Source organism: Ruditapes philippinarum, unplaced genomic scaffold (genome assembly GCF_026571515.1).
Source record: "Ruditapes philippinarum isolate M1 unplaced genomic scaffold, ASM2657151v2 ctg862_1_1_1_1, whole genome shotgun sequence".
Taxonomy (NCBI): Eukaryota; Metazoa; Mollusca; class Bivalvia; order Venerida; family Veneridae; genus Ruditapes; species Ruditapes philippinarum.
The window spans coordinates 134,764-155,235 of NW_026864928.1; the positions used below are offsets into that span (position 1 = coordinate 134,764).

The window sequence follows — 20,472 nt, forward strand, 5'->3', positions numbered from 1 at the left end:
CATTCATGATCTTAACCTTGTAAGTTAATTAAGTTATTGAATTTTTACTGAATTTTGCTATATTGACTAACTTGGTAATTAATGAAATTAATGGATTATCTTCATACTTGGACAAAGCAACCTTTTGAACCTTGTAAAAGGTTGAACTGACCTTGACCTTTAAATGACCTTGACAATCAAGATCAAATTATTTCATTTTGGTGAAATTTATTGTCATATTTTTTATATATATACATGGACAAAACAATATTGAATAATTGAATAATTTTGACCTTGACCTTTAAATGTTCAGATGATTGAATTTTGCTTACATTTTCTTAACTTTGTCATTTACATTGTATTTATGGAGATAATTTATACTTGGACAAAACAACAATTGTGACTTGACATACAGACCTATTAAAATAAAAAAGGAAAAACTTATTGTTTTTCTTTAACTTTCTTTTGAAAGATTTGTTTAAATCTTTTTTATATTTGTTTGCTTTTAGAAAGTAAGGGTTGCCCCCGCCAGGGTCTTTCAAATATTTGAAAGACTCTGCCCCAGTCCAGCGGTGGCCCTTGTTTAAAAATGTCGGTTTAAAAATGTTGTCAATCTAGGCTAATTGATTATTTCAATAAATTTTTAGATACTCCCACATGCAGATGAAATAAAGATCTGATCGTGTGTAAGTTGAGCTATTTGAGTTTTTTTCGTCTTGTAATTTGAATGAACTGATGTTTTCAAGAATTGTATTGTATTTCAAGTCATGTTTTGATTCGTGTGCATCAAGCTGTTGTAAGCTGTAGGAATGAGAGGAGGATAATTATACACATTTCTGTCGTCTGCAAAAATGTCTAACTTTATCTTCCATTAAAACACCTGGCGGGGACATAAACATGTAAGAATTATATGCTCACCTGAAATCATGTTTTATAGAAGAAGTGAAAAGCAAGATACCTTTTTGTTATATTGATTTTAAAATAATACCTGTGAATTATAAAAAGAACGGCTTAATTATAAACATCCATCCAGTTACAAAGTTTCACAAAAATCTCAAGATGACTCTTACGTTTATCGTTCGTGTTTAGACCGGGCCATACAGTAGCTTACTTCACTTCCTGCAAAATTGTTGTTGAAAGTTATTGTTAAAAAAAACTTACTCATTCCGTTGATATATATAAAAAGAGAAAGAGATTGATTTTAAAAGTAAGTTATTTTGTTGTTTAGAAACATAACTAAGTTTTTAGAGATTAAACTTAAGAATCATTTACTGATTCGTTTGTTAAATGTGAAAAAAAAATTATGTCAATCTCCTGGATAATTTTTTTTTTGAAACTGCTAAAGATTTTTTTATTATTATTATTTTTTTTTTTTAAAGAAAACGGAATGACCCTTATAAATACTCCTGGTTTAGACCCCGGGTCTATTCCAGGATATAGCCAAAAGTTACAAGCCGAATGCTTAGTCCAACTATCTAGACTTGCCAAACAGACATCAATATAATTTTGGACTGGCGAATAAGTCCAACCACTGCATTTTTCTACACGGATGCTTGCCAATTAGAAGTTGTTGGGAGCGAAAACTAGAAAAGTTAAGAAGAAACAGCCTTCATTACCTGAAAGAGATACGGTTTTTATACAAAGTTCCAAATTATCATACTTCAAAGTCAAACAGAAGATAAAATATTCCACTTTTTTTTTTAATTGTTGAAACTCTTGTGTAAGCAGACATATTGGAAATAGAAGGAATGACATAGGCGGTGTATGAATTAAAGAAATCTCCTATTTTTGATGTCAGAACTTCTTTGTTTTTTGCAAATTCTAAAATCTCCCTCTTTTTGAAGTAAAATCTCCCACTTGATCATCAGTTAAATTTTCACGGTGTAAGACAGGTATCCGTGACATTCTGCTGTATTTGCCAAGCTTAAATATTAAATTTTATTTGTTAAATTGTTATTGGTGTGAATTTAAATGACAGACTTAAATAAATAAATGTTAAATTTTAATGCGATGTCAATAGATTGAATTCTCAATTGGAAAATAGAGAAATCTTTTTTAAAAAATACTTAAATTATCATAATAACAATTATCTATCGAAGAAATTTTATCATTTATACTACATTCACTGACTGACTGAGTTATGATCTGTCAAAGGTGAGAGAAATAGTTTGATATAATGATGACTGTAGTCGTCTGTTAGAACGACTTCACAAAACAACATCAAAACCTCTGATACCCGTTTAAAATTGTATTGCCGCTTTTCATTAAATGGTACCCCAAATGTGTCACATTGAAAGTTCCATGATTACCGCCATAATTTTACGGCATCTGTGGCTGTTAAATTCAAAATTTCAACATTATTATGTTTAAGTGATGAATTCTATTTAAACCAGCGCACTAAGGGAGCACTTGCACTTACCAGTACTGTATGGTGTCAAAACATTTTTTACTAAACAACAGTACTTGTACAGAGACTATTTGCAGCAATTGCATTTTAGGTTAAACACATTGGTACTTTTCAATAGTATTTAGTAATACACAAATTTTATTAAAAAATAATGCATAAATTTATTTCGCCGATATTTTTAAAAAAATTTAATCTTCATGCACAACCCACCCATATCTGCTAGACACACTGATAGCTACTACCAGCTTTCACAGATTTGATTATTTTACGACAACGTCATAACATGTCTGCCGAAGATATTGTAGGCAGTACAAATTTCAATAAATGTATGTATGCGTTTACAGGGCTCATCCGGAAGGGCGATTCAGGCGAAAACTTCGCCGTGTATATTCCAATTTCGCTCTCCCGACTAATCAAAGAGAAGTCAACATCGCCGATAAAATCTTAATTCCCACATAGTAATTACTTAGCGATGTAAAGAGCAGAGATTGTATCCGCCCATATGACGACCGCTAATTGTCATTATCCAATCAGAGCGTCGCTTTATACTACCCTTCTACCTGTAAGCGAAGCGATAGACCGCCTACTCTAAACAGTAAATAATGAGAGCATCGGCCCGAAACGGTATATAGTTTTGCGAGTTTAATACGGGATTAGGCGATAATTATATACATTGTTTTTTCCCCAATTATCTAAACACGTGCAATCTTCCCTAATTGATATACACGATGCACTTCGATGGTGGGTTTTTAACCCGAGTAAAGGCGATGTGCAATGGATTTTTCACGGCTATCACAAAACTCTTAGTCAATTAAAAATAATCAATTTTATTAATGATCAGCGACCGGATTAAAAACTTAATCATAGTTTTGAATGATTTCATAAATTGTTATGTCGCTCACGTCATGGCTACAAGGCGAAATGCCGAAACCGAGCAGTAAGAAAGTTACTGATTCTGATAGCTACACCTACGCAAAAATTTAAGAAAGCCGAATTCGCAAAAATCTTGCGAATGGTATGTTGTAGACAGTGGGGGTGTTTGACATTGTTCTCTTTGTAAAAATGCAAAATTTGACACAGTTTACGCACGTGGGTAAGACATCCCGGCTAAACTACATATCGGTCGTATATCATGACAACAAAATTTGTCAGGAAAGAAGTGTTCTTATTGTTTCAATATATATATTTGTTTTAATGTGGTAAATATGACGCTCAGATTAAGATTTATCAATATTGTAAATTTAAAAAAGCATTATTTATAAAGATATTACCGAATTTAACATTTCATGAAAATAAAGGGAGGTAATTAGAAATTAATTTTCTACAATTTCTCAGTCAAATTTTTCAATAAGAAATGAATGTATGTAATTTTAGTGATCAAATATAATGTGCACAAATGTTTGCAGTACATATTTTACATATTCTTTGATGTTTGAAAATTGTTTTATAAGCATAATTATATGCATATAATGGTGACATTGCAACATTGTATACATTGTAAGAAATTTCTGTTACCAGAACAGAATAGAACAGATATTATTAGTCAATATCCAATGTGACTTCATCTTCTTTTAAAGGTGAGGAAAGTATTAAAAGTAAAAAATATGAAATTGATTTTATCATCATATCTAATCTTACACATTATTATCAACAAATGTACATGAAAATATATAAACACATATTTAGAGAAAGCTTATAAATAGCTGATCAATAGATATCAAAAATAATTTTTTATGTTCATATTTGCAGCTCAAAAACATTTAGATGCCATTGCCAGATCTACTACTAAATAATTAATCTACTTTTAAATTTATACTACCATGAATTAATCTACTATTAATTAATAAACTGGAGAAATATTATAAGTGATGTTAATTGTGTTTATATTATAATTAAAGGATGTATAGCCAATACCCTTCTCCCTAATTTTCGCGAGGTCGTCACTTCTCCCTAAAATTTCCCCCCAGGATGAGCCCTGGTTTAGACAGGGACAGTTTAATTTTTGGGGAGAGAAATTTGTACTAGAATTTATAATCTATTGATTTTTAGAAGACCTTGAAAGTTGAAGTTAAGCAGTAAAAATTAGTCCAAAGTATCGATAGTATTACCTGCAGATTTTCTGTGCGTAAAAATGACAGTTAAAATTAGGCATAATGGTATATGAACAGATATGGGACAACTATCTAACTATAAATGATGTGTTTGTAATCAACTTGACGAGAAATTCACTAATCACTTGAATCAGCTAGATGTAGTAAAGCTCAGAGTCTCAGACATTTATATAATTATGTCAGTTTTATATGTCTAATATGAATAAGACAAAGCCTCAAAGTGAGCTCTTTGACAGAATTTGTAATACATTTCACTATTATAACCGTATTTATTGAACCCATTGGCAAGTACGTCACTACAGACTATTCACTTAGAGCTGCACACTTTCGTCCGCACTATTTACTCAACACTCTAAATTTTTACTTTCAAATTACAGTCATTTTATGTCTTATATGATATCTAAATTGAATCCATCTGTCGGAGAACATAAATTCACTTAATTAAAATCAAATTTAGGGATTAATAATTCCATTTTGCGAAATGGCCACCTACCAGAAGTTGTTAATTGTATAAATGTAATAATTTTGACTGTAATTTATCAAAAATAGTACAATATAAATTAAGTGAATCAGTCAAAATTTACTAATTTATGATTTATTCATCAGTAGATCATGATGCACTAAGAGTCCCATTTTGGGAAAAGTTCTTTTGCGAAACTTTTTATTTGGATTAATGGTAATAAGGAAGGGATTCCGAATGTAATTCTAAAAAACTGATTCACGACGTGCTTCAAAAGATAATAGAAATTGAGTCCAAGGGGTGGCAGAAGTTTTGGGTTCCAAAGTTTCATTATCAATATGGTCTGTTCACACAAATAGATGTTTCATTCCTAAAGTGGGTGTGAAACCTCTTGAAGACATTTGACTTAACAATTTCACACCAAGTCACTATTAATATATTGCTTTAGTATTATTCATCTTTTTTGAACAGTGGGATTTAAATTCAGTAAATGATGAGGAGAATCTAGTTTAGTGGACCCTAGAAATAATCAAGTATACATAGGTTTCAGGTTTCTGTTACTATGCTCTTATTCTGTTGCTAGGTGCTTTCCTTATTTAAGAAATAAATGTGTGAAATAGTAGTGATGTGGGAAGTGATGTTCATCTCTTTGATCCACAATACTAGACATGTTCCTAAATGACAATCGGTTAAAAAAATTATTTAGGAAATATTTGTGGCATTTTTATCAGTACTGACATTAATTTAGTTAAACTGTCACTTAATTCATTTTTTCTTTCAAATCATGGTTTTATTAAAATTGTAGAGTTTAAATTCAAGAGATTGAATCATTGAGTTTTCAAACAGGAATCAGTTTTGATTGGATAATATATTGATTTTAACATGATAATTTTGATACTTCTTTATTCAATCAATAAGTTGTTGTTATGATAAAATATTTTTTTATCATTCTTTAATCTATTTAAGTAATCAGAATTAAATTTGAGGAAAAATAATTATTTCTTTGATTCATACCGCAATTGTCATAAAATTTTTTTAACATCTTGAATGTTTCATACAAAAACTTAAATTTCATGGTCTCTGTGACTTCCCTATATTAACTGAGTTACACAATGTATAATGTAAACAAGTTATTTAAACATCTTTTTCAGATTTGACTGATGTAGAGTATATTGTGTAGCCTAAATACTTAACCTCATAGAGAAGGCTTTAATTAAAGAGATGGCCTCCAACAATGGAGGAGGTGATATTCCACACAGGGCTGGACCATCAGCTCAGAAACAGGTAGGCTGGTAGCTATTAAACAATGTTCTCATTCACTTACAAGTATGATCTATCTGGTATATATACAGAGTTGTTACTGAGACTGTGCATGTACATCACAACTTATTTGCAGGGCTCATCCGGAAGGGCGATTCAGGCGAAAACTTCGCCGTGTATATTCCAATTTCGCTCTTCCGATTGATCAAAGAGAAGTCAACATCGCCGATAAAATCTTAATTCCCAAATAGTAATTACTTAGCGATGTAAAGAGCAGAGGTTGTATCCGCCCATATGACGACCGCTAATTATCATTATCCAATCAGAGCGTCGCTTTATACTACCCTTCTACCTGTAAGCGAAGCGATAGACCGCCTACTCTAAACATTAAATAATGAGAGCATCGGCCCGAAACGGTATAATTGTGTGTTGAATACGGGATTTTGCAATAATTATACATTGTTTTTTCACCGATTATCTAAACACGTGCAATCTTCCCTAATTGATATACACGATGCACTTCGATGGTGGGTTTTTAACCCGAATAAAGGCGATGTGCAATGGATTTTTCACGGCTATCACAAAACTGTTAGTCAATTAAAAATAATCAATTTCACCGGATTAAAAACTTAATCTTAGTTTTGAATGATTTCAGTCTGTTAACATCAATTTTAACTGTAAATTTGTTACGTCGCTCACGTCATGGCTACAAGGCGAAACCGAGCTGTAAGAAAGTTACTACAGTACACCTACGCGAAAATTTAAGAAAGCCAATTCTCAAAAATCTTGCGATTGGTATGTTGTAGACAGTGGGGGTGTTTGGCATTGTTCTCTTTGTAGAAATGCCAAATTTGACACAGTTTAGCCCGTGGGCAAGACATCCCGGCTAAACTACATATCAGTGGTATATCATCATGTAACGTGTACATGTATATAACAACAAAATTTGTCATGAAAGAAGTGTTCTTATTGTTTCAATATATATATATTTGTTTTAATGTCGTAAATATGACGCTCAGATTAAGATTTATCAATATTGTAAATTTTAAAAAGCATTATTTATAAAAGTATTACCGAATTTAACATTTCATGAAAATAAAGGGAGGTAATTAGAAATTAATTTTCTACAATTTCTCAGTCAAATTTTTCAATAAGAAATGAATGTAGACCTCTATGTAATTTTAGTGATCAAATATAATGTGCACAAATGTTTGCAGTACATATTTTACATATTCTTTGATGTTTGAAAATTGTTTTATAAGCATAATTATATGCATATAAATGTGACATTACAACATACAAGACTTTGAAAGAAATTTCTGTCACCAGAACAGAATTGAACAGATATTAATAATCAATATCCAATTCTTTGAAAGGTGAGGAAAGTAAAGTAGAAAATATGAAATTGATTTTATCATCATATCTTTTCTTACACATTATTATCAACAAAATTAATGTACATGAAAATATATAAACACATATTTAGAGAAAGCCTTTAAATAGCTGATCAATAGATATCAAAAATAATTTTTTATATTCATATTTGCAGCTCAAAAACATTTAGATGCCATTGCCAGATCTACTACTAAATAATTAATCTACTTTTAATTAATACTACTATTAATTAATCTACATTTAATTAATAAACTGGAGAAATATTATAGGTGATGTTAATTGTGTTTATATTATAATTAAAGGATGTATAGCCATGCATGTTAATGCATACACATTGGGTTGTTTCCCTTCTCCCTAATTTTCGCGAGGTCGTCACTTCTCCCTAAAATTTCCCCCCAGGATGAGCCCTGATTTGGTTATATTTTTCGTACTTTCTCAATTTTTCACTGAGTCCTTTGAGATATTGTTTTGAAAATGGGACTTTCTGTTTATCACCATCATCTATTTGTATGCCAGTTGCTTGTGTTGAGTAATTTCCCTCAAAAATCTGTAAGAGACTTCTGTCTTATGAGGAGTTCGTCCTGTTTGCTTACAAAAGGTTGATGGTTCTTCATAGATTTCACTTCTGCCTGAGATAAAAACATAAGATAAACCTGATGTATTCCTCCAGTATGGCTGGAAATTCACAATATGATCTTAACAGGGATGGTGTGACTTTCAAAACAACCAGACTTTCAAAAAACATGTAGCAAGAAAGCACCCGCATGTAATAAAGAACCATTTTAAGCAAAATACTATTTTATGTTTTTCTGCTTTCATTTATGATCAATTTATTTAAGGAAAGACAGTGAAAAATTTGACATATGTTTATATTTGTAGATTCCTAGTCCAGAGCAACAGTTTGTGTCAGAACAAAATGTGATAGATCAGACAGAAGATGTCTTTCAGAATTTTATATATGAAAGTTGGACGAGGGACTGTAACAGAGGAGAGTTCATGGACCAGGGAACACCAAATGTTCCACAACTTACAAATTTCACAAATAATCCTCTAAGGTGTGTACTCTTTATTCTATTTTGCTTCAATAGTTATTATTTGCAAATGCTCTGTGTTTTTAGGTGAGTCAATACAAAAATTGAGCTAAAGACAGTACAAGAAGGTTGTCCTTAAAATAGGAAGACTTTACTTGTAACTTGTCAGATGCCTTAACACAAGCAACATCATCATATCAATGGCAATGTAGACCTGCCCTTGGATGTGTTTTACATGACACTTTTAAACTTATAAAGAAAAGTTTTGGTAAATGTTAAAGTGATAAAATTTTCAAAGTGTATCAAGTAGTGTTTCTTTTATCTAAAAGTAGTTATTAAATTGCATTTGTACATGTCATTAAAAGTCCATTGGAAGGTCTACATATTTTATTTTTTTTTGACAACACTGGTAGAACCAGGTTGGACTGCACTGGTGTATTGTATTTTGTTAGGAGGGGTGTAACCTCTCATGAATGATAAACTGGATTATGTAATATTATGCGTATTTTTTTCTCTCACTTAAATGAGCAAGTACATTTAGTTATATACTTGTCTACTGCATTTTCTTCACTTCAGCTTTAGAATTATTTACCATTACTTGTATAAATTGCTAATTGTTCTTTGATTATCCATCATACTATATAAGCAAAAATATTAGAAAAAAAAAGTTCTGTAACTTTTTATTGTCTTCAAGGAATGAAAGCAACATAGTGTACATGTCTGAACATAAAAAAGATTAAATAATTGTCATGTAAAGTAAAGGAAGCAAAATAACTTTGTCAGAGAGAAAAAATAAGATATTTTCACAAAAAAACTGGTTAAATAATTAACCATTTTCTTATTTTGCCTTTTTGTTTAAAAAACATGGGCATAATATTCCAAACATAAGGGATTTTAAGCCAAATTTCAAAATTATTGCAGAAATGTTAAGCATTGATGTTTCCATGGAATTATTTTTAAACAGAATTTTTGTGTATTTTCAATTTGAGGAATTTCTGAAATTTCTTATTTTCAAAAAAAGGTTTATGAGTCAATGTCATATATAAAAGTTTTTTTTTTAAATGTTAAAGAATATAAAAGATGTTTTAAAACTCAAAATGAAACATTGTTCTTTCCAACCAGATAATTGACAATCTCAGAAAATGTACAGGTTGAACAAAGATGAACATTGGTTCTTCTTTAAAAAGGACACTTACAAGCTTTATAGCTTTCTGTCCAATCCCAAAATGTATTTTGTAAATATTGTTCACATGTTAAAATGTTATGTTGAATATGTTTAAACCAAGCTTAAAAATATCAATATGACTTGCTTTTTTATGTTAACCCATTACTTCATGAGCATTTTGTGAAAAATGGCTGTTTTCATTGAAAAGTCTCCCGTTACAAGTTCAAATTGCTATAATACTATAAAAACTGCTTTAACACTAATCAAACTTGGCACAAATGTTGACTGGACCATTGCACTTGCAACAACATGCTCAGGCTTAAATTTTCTGTTACCATGGCAACGAGGGGACATCTCAAAATTGCCAAAAATCACTATTTTGCGTTGATTTTTTCCATCAAAATTGATTTCAAAGTGCTGCACTTTCTCAATGGATTGAGATAGAGTCAAATGCTTTTCAGCGTTGGTTACACGTTACCTTATGATCAATCTGGGGTCATTTACAGCCTCTCCCAAGTCCAAAATTTTTCTTGGCGATGAGGGGGACTCCGCCCCCCTTCAAACCCCCCAAACAGAAGGGGGCACATCCCCCTTCTGGCAACCCCCTGATGTATCTTTTGGTTGGGGGGCCGCGCCGAAAAAGAGGTCACTTTTTTTAACAACATTTCTCAAACAAAAACAAGTGTTTGGGGCCTAAATAAGGCATTTTTTCATCATTTGAGACAACAAAAAAGGGGGGGTGAAAAAGGCGTTAAAAGGCGTGTATATGAAGTAATGGGTTAAAGCAGTAGTCATGGACAAAGAATATTTCTATTTTAGTGTGCTGATGAATAGTTAAAGTATGTTATCTCCTTTATAATGCACTTCAATTAATCTTAATTAGGAAGTTTATTCAGTAGTGATATGAGCATATTTCACCACTTGAGTTAAGCTGATAATAAAGCCATCAAGAAGCCCATTAATTTATGAGAGGAGAGGTGAAAGGGAGGGAGAAAACAGTTTATGCAGTATTCTGACTACTTAACCTTTAACCTGCTGAAGTTGTGTAATGGTTTTGCACACTTCTTTTAATTAAGACTATGTGTATTTAAAGTTTAAGGGATTTAAATATCATAATACACAAATTTAGCCATCAGCAGTACAGAGTCTACAAAACTCCTAGAAAAAAACCTTGTGGCTGAGGGGTTGCCTATACAGAGTGAGGCTTCAGAATTGCAGCCACTGTTTAACCCTGTGTGATCATAAGAGGTGACTAAATGGGATTGAATTACTGGAGTCTTTGCATCTCTTAGCTCCAGTAGGTGACATGGTTTTGAGCCCTGGTATTGCTTAAAGTTTGTATCAGCCCAAGGTTAGCCAAAGTCATCTTTCCTGTTTTGGCCCTTAATGATTTAAACTGTGTTGGTGTGCCATAAAGCAAAAAGAAAAAGAAGAAACAATAACAACAAAAACCCTAAACTAAAGGACATAGGCATTTAGGGTATTTAGTTATTAAAATTCCTTATTTATCAATGGACAGTTCCAAATGCAGTGCAGGACATTGTACATTTCAGTAATGTTAGGTTAAATAGAGCTATTGTAATTGACAATATGATCAACTTGAGTATAGTAGTTAAATACTTGAGGTATGATAGGATATTGTACATAGTTAAGTAATGATTAGTGACTGTTTAAATTTTTACATTGTCATGTTCATGCCAATGTTTTATTGACAGGTCACCAAGTGTTTGGTTTTAAAATTTAAATATAAATTTTCTATTTTAAAGATTTGAAATCTGACAAAGCATGGTATTTATAAATCTTACCTAAAATACATTGTATTGGTTATAATAAAGTAGATAAGGTAGTTTAATCATGCCTTATTTTGTGGCTTTGGGTTCATTAAGTACATCTTTCTGACTCATTGAATGTTTACAAACAAACCTTCAAGTGCATTTTATGAGACTTTTATTGGGGACATATTAGTGAATGTGAATGACAGATTAGGGGAATTTTATGCATCACTAGTGAATAAGTGTACCAATTGAATTGTATGGCATTATTTTTTTCACCAACTTAAAGTACATGTACATGTTTGTCAGGCTCAGCTGTATAAAAAAAAACAAACAACTTGCCATGTTTTAAGTGCAATGTTTATAGTTGATATTTGTTTTTTGAAATATTAATGTTATTGACATCAAATCATTTGTACCTCTTCGCCAGGGACTTTTGATTCTTTCATTTAGTTAGCTAATATGGACAGTTGGTTGTTTTACATATGAGACAAAACCAACATAGTGTGTTTGCGACCAGCATGGATCCAGACCAGCCTGCGCATCCGCGCAGTCTGATCAGGATCCATGCTGTTTGCTTACAAACCCTATTACAAGTAGAGAAACTGATAGCGAACAGCATGGATCCAGATCAGACTGCATGGATGCGCAGGCTGGTCTGGATCCATGCTGGTCGCAAATGCACTATGTTGGTTTTGTCGTGATGCGGCTCATATGTGCTTTCTTTTGCCTGAAATAATGCATGGGGTGATTGAAGCTTTATTCCAACAGTAACCATGAGAATAATATTGATTTGATAGAAAAAAAATTCTCATAAAAATTAGCAAGGGTCAGTACAAAAAGATCAGTACAAACATGTGCAACAAATTGTTTTGTCACTTACTATTTTCCTTGTATTATATAAGAGATGTTGAAATTACCAAAGGTGATCCAGTTAATAAAGAAGGCTATAAATAGATATAGAACTTAAACATTAAAACAAGACTGTCTGCTTCCAAACTTATGTAGCAGTCAATACTGAAATTCTGAGCACTTTCTTATACCACTATGAACTAAAGTTTCTTCTAGATATAACACAACTAAAATTGATTGTAATAAAATTCATGTTAATAATATGATATTATGTCTATTGTCAGTTCAAATATGATAATTTTTGGATTTTAGGAAAAAAGTCACCCTTGTCATGAAAACAATTGTGAAAATCCCTTGCAGGAATGAGTTATCAAATAATTTTATCTTAAACTTATCTTTCCTTTAACTCTAATGGATCATTTTGTTTGGAATGGATGTAAAGAAAATTATCAAAAATTAATAAGATGTATTTATTGTGCTTCATTTATTTGAAGAAGGAAAAAAACCAAACAGATAAACAATTAGTAGTACCAGAGGATTGTCTGCATAAACAATTTCCCATTTTGCTGAAGATTACTTAGAATTTTCCCAGGCATATTATTCACTTTTACCTTGAGGCAATAGTCATGTAATAAAGTGTTACTTTAATGAGGACTGTTGCACTAGGCAGGGATAGAATATCACATGTTGATGCAGAAATCATATCCCGCCAAAAGGTCATCAAGTGCACTAGATTGCATGATTACTATTCTACAATGCTTGTCAATATTTACGTACTTAATGCTAGACTTAGTTATGGTTGCAAATGCTGGCTTTAGTTCAAACTTTTCTATGTCATTTTTGCTATCATAGACTAATTGATGGGAATAAAGAAGTAGATTCAGTAGATTGGAATTAAGTCGCCATTTATTTCTTTATTTGTTATGCCATATTTAAATGATGAATGATTTATGTAATATCTCATTATGAGAAAATTATTTCATCTGTTCAGATATAATTAAGACTGTCATTAAGATTTCAATAATACTTATTTCTGACATCAATGAATTTGAATTAAAAATTGATTGTATAAGCAAATCAGAAGCTCTTTAGATTTGAATGGGACTAGACTGCACAACATGGAGGTAAATTTGAAGTGTTTCATCTCAGTTAAAGTGTTCTTTTAATGAGAAATGTTTTAGTGCAATATAATTTATTAGAAATGAATGATATTAAAGTTTTTAAGTTTCTTATAACTCAAATCAGATTTATTACTTAAAAATGTTGTATAGGTAAGTTTCAGTTAAAATTTAAGCTGAAAGACTTAAGTAGAAAATAAATTTATATGTTTTATATTTCTAGTGCCTCAGCTCAAGTTGGTCGTCGGTTGGCAAAGATTGGGGATGACATCAATATGAAATATCAGGGAGAATTTGACCATATGATTGATAAATTACAGGTTGACAAATCCACAGCATATGATGCATTTGCAGGGGTAGCTAGAAGGTAACAAGTCTCGTTATTTTAATGTTTGGAAATTTAAATTTAAATGAATGTTGTTTTGTGTAACATTTACTCTGCTGAATTTGTGTATTAACGCTTATGATACTAAATATCTTAAATGGACTTGCCCATCATTCAATCCAGACAAAACCATTTATAATTTTAAGGGAAAATTTTAAAATATGTACTGTCTGAATAGCAGACAGTGTAGACTATATTGGTTCACTGGTTGCATGGACAATATCGGTTGCCACCAGCAGGGTAAATAATAAACATGCCATGTTTTGAATATTTGAATGTTCATGAATATTAATACTTAAGTTTTGATGTTAGAATTTAGTGGTCAGTAGTATAAAGGGTAGAGACTGGTCTAGCTTAGTGGCATAGGTCAGGCATAACTTTTGATACATTGTAGCTATCTTTAGCAAGAACTTTGCTGACATTAATAAGCTATATCAATAGCTTAGTCATGTTTCAGGCTGCTGCAACACTTATAAATTCCTCTCTGAATCCATCTGGAGTCTTGTGACATTTAACTCTTAGTTATACTGCTTTTTCAGAGCTATTTCTGTTGATGTTTCAGTGATGATTCAGTGAAAATAAACCTTATTCATTCATTTATTCATTCAGTTTCATTGGAGAAATATTTTAGAAAATTAAAACTGTTTCTGTTTCATTTAGGCTGATGGAAGGTGGATTAAACTGGGGTAGGATAGCAACACTGTTTTCATTTGGATATAGGATATTTGTGCGAGTGATTGGAATTGGTGAACTTATCAAAGACTTTGGCAAAGTGTTAGGTAGAATTGTGTCAAATATTGTGAATTTTATCAAAGATGCTTCACAAGGGATAGCTAGATGGATTGCTAGTCAGGGAGGCTGGGTAAGTTGATATTTACTCTTAAATTTGTTTAATCACAAAAATATTTTGACAAATCAATTTTATTTTCTAGCCGTTCATGGATACATGTATTTAATAGGCCTTTAAAAAAATGTACAAACAAATTTGAGTTTGCATTGCCAGAAATCTTAGCAAAAGCATTTTCATTTCATATATAGCATTTTGGAAACTTAATAATTGTAACTTGTACATTTAAAACAACTGATAAGATATATAAGAAAAAGTCTATATTTACCATTATTGGGAACTTGTTGGCATGCCATTTTCTAACAATATACAGCCCATGAACTTATCATGTCATAAAATATAAATGAAATTTTGTTGTCGAAAGGGTTGTAAAACTTTTTCTGAGTTTTTCTCAAATCTCTGGAGCGCAAATTCTGTTCTACTTTCTTGATTAATCAAATGCCTGAGATGTGAGTTTGAGAATAGAACATGGACAGCTGCATGGCTTTGTTAATGTTATAATGAATGTTTATATTTCAGCAATCAGCATTAACGTATGTGCCATCAGTAGGCTGGCAAGTATTGACAGGGATAGCAGTGGGCGCCGTGGCAACGCTAGGTCTAGTATATTACCTACATAACTCAGGAAAGTAAAAACTGCTCAACAGACTGATGATGTAGTGGTGTAGTGTTTGCAGGATCAGACAGAGGTTCATTCTCACATCTTATACCAAAGTGACACATTCTTGGATTAATGATATAATCCACTGGGTCTCTTATGTTCATATCATTGGGCATTTTACATGGGTACAGACAGTCAAACAAGTTGCTAGGCCTACTTCATACAACAAACAGATCCATATAAAGTTGTCATGTGTAAATGATGCCAAGCTTTTGGACCAGACTGCATCATACTGCATAATTTTATTGTCATGTTACCTATCTGGGATATGTTTTAAGCCTATTTATGCAAGTTATAAATACAATTGCGTAAACTATTGAGCAGGAATGACATTTTAATGTAGGGCCAATGAAAACTTTGTTGATTTTACATACATGTATTTGCATATAATTATATGCATGTTTTGTAAAACTGTTGCTGTGATAGGTAGTGAATTGAAGGCCAAAATATACAGTCTTTTGAGACAGAGTTATATTTTATCATTGAAATTTTATTTTTATCCCCTTCAGACATAAAATAATTTGTTACTGTGACATTCTGGTTTTTCAATAATGGCCTATATGTTACTGCTGGACTTATCTCTGATCTATTCTTAACAGAAGGTTTTTTCTCTGACCTATTGATAGACTTTATATTAGGTTGATATAAATGATTTGGTCTATTCATAGAATCTGTGAAATGATCTATTGATAAAATTATATGTTCCAATCTAATAATAGATTTTTATATTTATACAGTCATCGAATTTAGTACTGACCTGGTGGCCCATGGCCAGTTTAAATTAGTTTGGGCTTGTGTAAATTTAAAAAAATTTATAATTCTAAACTGGAATTTGGGCTAGTAAATTCAAAATCTCAAATTCATTGACTGTTTTTAGAATATGTGTACCAGTCTATTAACATGTTATATGTAATCATCAAGTTGTAGTCTAAATGAAATGGTCTTTTGATAGATTATATTGAGTGGTCTATTGATGGATGATATGAAATGGTCCGTTGATAGATTATATGGAATGGTCTGTTGATAGATTATATGAAATGGTGTGTTGAATGGTCTGTTGATAGATTATATGAAATGGTCTATTGATGGATTATATGAAATGATCTATTGATAGATTATATGAAATGGTCTGTTGATAGATTATATGAATTGATATATTGTATGAATTGATATATTGATAGATTTTATGAAATAGTTTATTGATAGATTATATAAAATGATCTATTGATAGATTATTTGAATTGATATATTGATAGATTGTATGAATTGATAGACTATATGGAACAATATATTTGGTGAAAATATGTAATGATCTATAGATGATTATATGAAATGACCTGTTATTAGATTTATACCATTGTCTATTTAAATTGTATTTATAAAGGGTTTCAAGGCATATTAAGTGGCAGCTCTAAATTCAAAATATCAGGATAAAAATTTCACAAAGTGCCCAGTGTTGTTCACATATCAGTTGTATAAGGCGCTTGTAATGTATGCAGTATGCACATATTATCTGGAAACTTTTAACAACTTCCACACATTTTGAAAGTGCTGATGCCGTGAAGAAATATGCTCAATTTGTTTATAGCCCGTCTGTTTTTGTGTATCTGGAATTTTAGCATAAAATGCATACATGTGTACAATACTCTAAAAATAAATCAGTGACATTATTTTTTTTGTCTGTGAGGCGATAACCTGGAAATTGTTTAATATTTAGATTTTTTATAACTTTTATTTTTGTATTTGTCTCAAACACTCACTTGATAAGACTACAAGAAAATAAGAAACTGACAGTAAGGTATATAGCTAGTGTTCATGACTGATATTCATTTGAGATAAGGAGGAGAGTTCTTGGTCTTTCATTTTTGGCATATTTGTAATTGTATACAATAACAAGAGTTTTGAAGTGCCTATACTCTATGAAACAAAAGTTCCAGCGATTTTGTAAAATCATCTTTGCAGATGTGCGATCAATTACTTGTGATGTATGAAGTGAACAAATGTGCTAATGGTTTATTTGTATAATAAATGCATGATAAAGTGCTCTTTAATTACCTATGCCTTTCAACTATGCAATGTGTTTTTTTTTCCATGTTCAGTAATGATTTGTACATAGTTAACTACCGGTAATATGTTGACAAGGAATATGTTAAGTTTGTAAAATTATATGAATGTTTAAGAGATTATGTGCTAGTGAGTACTAAGATATTGTTTGATTGTTCTCTAATCATTCTTTATATAATAATGATATTTTTTAAATTATTTTCATAATAGTACATCAATAATAATATTACATCTTGCCAATTAGTAAGAGTATCTGGAAAATTTTATGGTTGATTTTAGTCTGACTTTTGGAAGAATATGTACAGCTATTATACTCATCATGGTGTAAACATCACACTGGTTTAGGTTTTGCCATGCAAGTTGGTATCTCCAGAACTACTGAAGGGAATTGAGTTGAAACATTACATACTTATTTTAGAGCATAATAGAAGGTCACTATCCAAGGCCAATAACTCTTCACATGGATTTTGACAGAATTATGGACCTTTTTGAAATTAGAAAATTCTACATTATCCATGCACTGAGAGTCAAGCATGCAGATCTACCAGCTGCTCTTGTTTATTTTGATCTTCTGTGACAATACTTACTTTCAAGTATTTACTTTTTTTGGACAATTTATTTGTAACCCAAATTCTGTTTGTGAAGAGTACATGTTCATGTTGTTACAATATGGTATTGATTTCTCGTGTATGCCTAACAGCCTTAGTTGAACTTGTAAAAAGCAGAGGTTTCGTTTGAGGATACTAATTTAAAATATGCATTCAGAAATAAGAATATATAAGAACTTTTGTTTGAAAATGTTCAAGGCTACATGTATGGTTGATTCAGATTAAGCTAAATTACTTACCCATGTGTATATTTAAGTGAAGTCTACAACGAAATCCAATACAAATATTCTAGCAGGTTTACATTTCAGGAAATTCAAAGTACAATCATTCCCTATATGTTTGCTCATTTGTTTTCGTTTGTATCTCAGTTTTATATCAACAATATAAGATGATCTTTTTGATTTTTTTCACAATAAGAATATTATAAGAAATAAAAGCCAAAGAGTTTTTATAATTGAGATTTTCCCTTAATTGCAATTTTATACTTTTTTCGTTTGAATTTTTGTAATTGAGATTTTTCATTTCCCTAAATTTTATACTTGCCTAGGTTACACTCTTAAGCAATCTTCATGATACTAGTAATAGAACACATGATATAATAAACAGCACATTTTTATTGTATGTACATTTGTTTCAATTCTTCCATATTTCAATGAATTAAACACATGCAAACTTAGTATCTAAATTATCTCCTTTCAGATATGATATGTTGTTGATTTAAGGTAGTGGCCACTGTTTTTGTTATATTTGTTTCATCATGCACTTCACAAAAACAGTTGTATATATTGATACAATAGCTGTATCTGCAAGAAGATAAGATATTGACTTTGTATGATCACATTTAATTATTCATTGATGTATGGTAAAAAGTTTTGAATAGTGTAAGCAATATTTATGTTGAAATTTTAAATCTGTTTTGATGCAAATTTATTAGAATGCTTGTTAAATTTCAGTTATAAAGTTTTGGTTTTGGTGTACTGTTTGAAATTTTTAGTTTCTACTCGTACATAATTTTAGTGCTTTCAGTGCTTTGATTAATGTAATTTTGTCACAATCTGCACACTCTAATTATTTCTAGCACTCTTTTATTGGAAATATATCAAATCAGGAATCATACCTTCTGGTGAAACTGATTTAAGTTTAGTAAAGATTTATTTCTTCTTGAGATACAGTCCGTCTTTCATTGCCCTTTGCCAAATTTGCTCATGAAGGTTTTGTCATTATTGCATAATGATATGTATCAGATACCCTTGCTGTTTTTGCGACTCCTTAAAAATGATATGGCATGGATGTGCATATATTTTAACATGATGCCACTTGCGCAATACAAAAGTAGCATTAAAAGGCGCACTATAAGCGCATCAGTGATAAATGATTCTTTTTTACTGTTCAAAGTTCTTATTTTATGTATGTGATAAATAGAATATTATATTTGTGTAGGTTCATTACAAAAGTTATTGAACTTGTTGAATAAAAATAATATTATGCTCGCATGATATAATTTTATTCAACTTGTTCAATAAATTTAATATTAATCCTACACTCATTCAATATCGTCTATATCATGTGTATCTACTGGATATTTTCTTATTTCTGCTCCATATTCTTTTGAACAGTGGTAACATTTTATCACATACAAAAAAAGAAGATTTTTTTTTTCTACCGGATGCTATTAGTTTCTAGATTACGTTTAATGAAGGTCTTGCACAAAATGGTTGTATCTTTTTTATTTCTTAAAGTCACACAGTTTTTGTTTCCAGCTCTTAATTCTTAGTTTTTCTGTCTCTTTTAATCATATCAGAGTTTTTCAATTTTTGTACCGTCTTTTGTTCCAGTTACATATAAGTTTTCATGGTATGCAAGTATTCATTACTCCATGCAACACTTATGCAGTCACAGGTATTTTATTTTAATTTGTATTGAATCTTTTTTACTTTGGTCTGGCTTTTAAGTCTTGAACAGGGTATGAAAGTATATTAAGTGATATTTTAAAAGTGCTGACATATTATATGTATATACATCTTTGTTCATTAGATTGTATATCTCTTGTCATTTTCATAATAATGATTTTTATAATGTTGAAATGATTTTTAAAATGAAATCTTATTGTCAATAAATTATGATAGTTTGTTCAGAGTTAGTTACCTGTTGTTTCCAAAAATCATTTTATCACCTGTATGTGTTCCTCCAAATCTGTTACTGTGGTAAATCTCTTCAAACATATTAACACACAAGAGTTATTAGTAAGACAAGATGTTTATCAGTAACACATGCGTCCTGGTGTTTCTATGAAACAGTTAAAAATATTACCAAATTATGAGGTCAGGCAGAGAATCATTCTTTTAGCCTCAACAATT

The 20,472-nt window shown here is 30.9% G+C and overlaps 1 protein-coding gene across 1 annotated transcript; it reads left to right on the forward strand.

Annotated features, from left to right (window-relative positions):
* Positions 1 to 1,067: 1,067 nt before the first annotated feature.
* Positions 1,068 to 20,245, forward strand: LOC132727306 (bcl-2 homologous antagonist/killer-like). Its single transcript, XM_060712737.1, has 6 exons — positions 1,068 to 1,186; positions 6,109 to 6,241; positions 8,492 to 8,667; positions 13,774 to 13,917; positions 14,596 to 14,797; positions 15,302 to 20,245. Exons 2-6 carry the CDS (start codon positions 6,179 to 6,181, stop codon positions 15,413 to 15,415), a joined length of 699 nt encoding a protein of 232 aa, XP_060568720.1. The 5' UTR covers positions 1,068 to 1,186; positions 6,109 to 6,178; the 3' UTR covers positions 15,416 to 20,245.
* The last annotated feature ends 227 nt before the right edge of the window (positions 20,246 to 20,472 follow it).

Excerpts from the sequence above, each read along its gene's own strand:
- LOC132727306 (XM_060712737.1), top strand. The coding sequence starts at position 6,179 with ATGGCCTCCAACAATGGAGGAGGTGATATTCCACACAGGGCTGGACCA. Across the intron at positions 6,242-8,491 it reads GACCATCAGCTCAGAAACAG|ATTCCTAGTCCAGAGCAACA; the intron begins GTAGGCTGGTAG and ends TTATATTTGTAG. Across the intron at positions 13,918-14,595 it reads TTTGCAGGGGTAGCTAGAAG|GCTGATGGAAGGTGGATTAA; the intron begins GTAACAAGTCTC and ends TGTTTCATTTAG.